The 2894-nt window shown below is 38.2% G+C and overlaps 1 protein-coding gene across 2 annotated transcripts in view; it reads left to right on the top strand.

Moving 5' to 3' along the window:
* Herpud2 (HERPUD family member 2) overlaps window positions 1–2894 on the top strand; it is a 59586-nt gene that overhangs the window by 23130 nt on the left and 33562 nt on the right. The window contains exon 3 of one of the 2 annotated variants that reach the window (XM_008848772.3): window positions 1326–1439. The exons of the other annotated variant lie outside the window; for it this stretch is intronic. Coding sequence (XP_008846994.1) covers window positions 1326–1439 — 114 coding nt within the window. The remainder of the gene's footprint in view (window positions 1–1325; window positions 1440–2894) is intronic. 2 annotated transcript variants of the gene reach the window in all.

Raw genomic sequence — 2894 nt, 5'->3', positions numbered from 1 at the left:
ATTGTGCTCAAAGTCACTTCTTTTTGAAGAATAACGGTGTTTTACCTTGCTCAAGCCTTTCCGAGTGCTGTTTTTCTAAAGCCTTTCCTTTTTTTTTTTTTTTTTTTTTTTGGTCCTTTTGAGACAGGGTCTCTCTATAGCCCCAGCTGCCCTGGAATGTAGACCAGGCTGGCCTTGAACTCACAGAGATCCACCAGCCTCTGCCGCCAGAGCGCTGGGATTAAAAGCATGTGCCACCATGCCCAGCTGAAGCCTTTCTTTAAGTACTGCAACCCATAGACTTTTTCCTGTAGAGTTACGAAGCAATTGTAGTTTCTACTTGTCAGTTTTAATCAAAAGACTGATGTGTGTCTGGTTGTGCTCCAGTGTACCAGTCTGGTCCGTTAAGAATATCATGCACCTCTTTAAGGCTATCTTTGCCTTTCTTGAATTCACCTTAGAGTTGAGCCTAAGTCTAGGTTCCTGGTAGTTGATGGTCAAGTCTTAAGTTTCTAGAATACTTGTTTCCCTTTCTCATACCTCACTTTTCTTCTTTTTTCTTTCTTCATCATTCTCTTCATCATTCCTTTTCTTAAAATGCTGACTCATGCTTCTCTATCTTTATTCTGTTTTCTCTTGCCTTCTCATTTTCTAACTCATTACCTTTATTTCTAAGTATAACTATCAAGTGATTTCACTAAGCTAAAACCCAACCTAATCATTATTTCTAACATTTTCTTTTAGTCATAGTTGTAAGTTTGTGGAAGTATATGGAGTATTTATAGAATACAGTTCAAGAATATGCTTTATATCAGTGTATAAATGCTATAGCTAAAAATTTTTGACTTAATTAAAAAAGCAGTAAAAAACTATACTTCACCTTGCTAAAATTAAGGCAAATGAGATTGAGTTTCTTTTTTATCAGTGCATTCAGTTAATCAAAAATTTTCCAATTATTAAAAGTTTGTGGGCCTAAACTTCAAGGTGACCTAAACTTCAAAGTTCTGCTATTAAGGTTATATATGCTTTTGTATTGAAATAATAGATTATGTTGATACAATTATATAGTATTGGTTGCTTCAAGACTACTTGATATGCAAAGTAGTATCAACAGAATAATAACTAAGTATTTTGACCATTTTTCAAACGTAGAGAGAAAATACTGAATTCAGAAGGCCCCCAAATATTAAAATGGCAAACTAATCTTTAAATGCTTAACAATTTGTTGCTAATAAAATGGCTAGGCCAGCAAGGAATGTAAGTCTTAAGTATTCATCTTAGCTACTGACTTTTTGAACTGTGTATTTTCTGGTACTACCCTTTAAATATAATCTTCTTTATTTTAGCAAGATGAGTATCACATGGTTCATCTAGTATGTACTTCTCGGAGTCCTCCCAGTTCTCCAAAATCCAGCACCAATAGAGAAAGTCATGAAGCATTGGCATCCAACACCAATTCTGTGAGTTGTTTTGAGAGGAATAAATGTTGAAGTTTTCTCATTCTCTTTTTCTGCCTTTAAAGACTAAACTGAAGGCTGGGGGTATAGCTCCTTCATACAGTACTTGACTAGCATACATAAGGCCTTGGGTTCAATTCTTAGCACTGGAACAAACATGCAAACAAACTAAATAAATGGAAAACAGAACAGTTGGACTTTGTTAATTTGGATATGGAGGGAGGGGTGTATGTGTGTGTGTGTGCGTGTGTGTGTGTGTGTGTGTGTGTGTGTGTGTGTATGTGTGTGTATTTGTCATTGCTGTTTGGTATTTTTACAACCCAGACTGCCTTGAACTTACTGTGTAGCTCAGGATGGCCTTGAATGTCTGATCCTCTTGCCTCTCTTTCCCAAATGCTGGGATCACAGCCTATACTACCAGTCCAGTGAGATTGTTTTGGACAATGATAATATGACGTTTAAAGTTTGTTTTTAGTGTTACTTTACTTTGAAGCCTGTTCACCATGCACTGTAATTTACTGAATGGCAGGTCAGCAATAGAACCAATCTCCACAGATTTAATTTCTTTTTTTTTAAGACAATATCAGGTCTCAAAAACAAGGTAAGGAGCAATGATCATTCGGTCAAAGAAAATGTTTTATTTTTGTTTATTTTTTAAAACTATTTCATTATTTGAGTGTATTGTGTATTGCCTACATGTATGTGAGTGCACCCATGTCATGCAATGCCACAGAGGTCAGAAGAGGGCGTCGAATTCCCCTGGAACGGAGTTAAGGATGGTTTATAGCCACCATGTGGGTACTGGGAATCGAACCTGGGTCCTCTGCAAGAGCAGTCAGTGCTCTTAATCACTGAGCCATCTTTCCAGCCCCCACAGATTTAATTTCTAAAATACCCTGGATGTGAGTGCACCCATGTCATGCAATGCCACAGAGGTCAGAAGAGGGCGTCGAATTCCCCTGGAACGGAGTTAAGGATGGTTTATAGCCACCATGTGGGTACTGGGAATCGAACCTGGGTCCTCTGCAAGAGCAGTCAGTGCTCTTAATCACTGAGCCATCTTTCCAGCCCCCACAGATTTAATTTCTAAAATACCCTGGAAACAGAATTACGTTGTGGTTATACAATATAGAACTTCAGACTAGTAAAGTATTAAGGTATTGATAGCCAGGGTTGGTGGCTTACACTTTTAATCCCAGCACTTGGGAGGCAGAGGTAGGAAGATCTCTGTGAGATTGAGGCCAGCCTGGTCCACATAGAGCCCAGGTCAGCTGGGGCTACAGAGAGACTCGGTCCCAAAAAGTCAGGTTAAGGTAGTGAATATAGTATTGTTTATTCAGGGTACAGTAAATTATTTAAATCTAAGTGCTCTAAATTTTCTTGAGGTAGATTACTTGGTCAAAGACTTTGTTTTTTGTTTTTGCTTTACTTTCCTCCCTCCCTTTCTCCCCCTCTCTC

Source organism: Nannospalax galili, unplaced genomic scaffold (genome assembly GCF_000622305.1).
Source record: "Nannospalax galili isolate Female #2095 unplaced genomic scaffold, S.galili_v1.0 scaffold1384, whole genome shotgun sequence".
Taxonomy (NCBI): domain Eukaryota; kingdom Metazoa; phylum Chordata; class Mammalia; order Rodentia; family Spalacidae; genus Nannospalax; species Nannospalax galili.
Note: the sequence above shows the minus strand (reverse complement) of the source record. Positions and strands in the feature narration are given on the sequence as shown.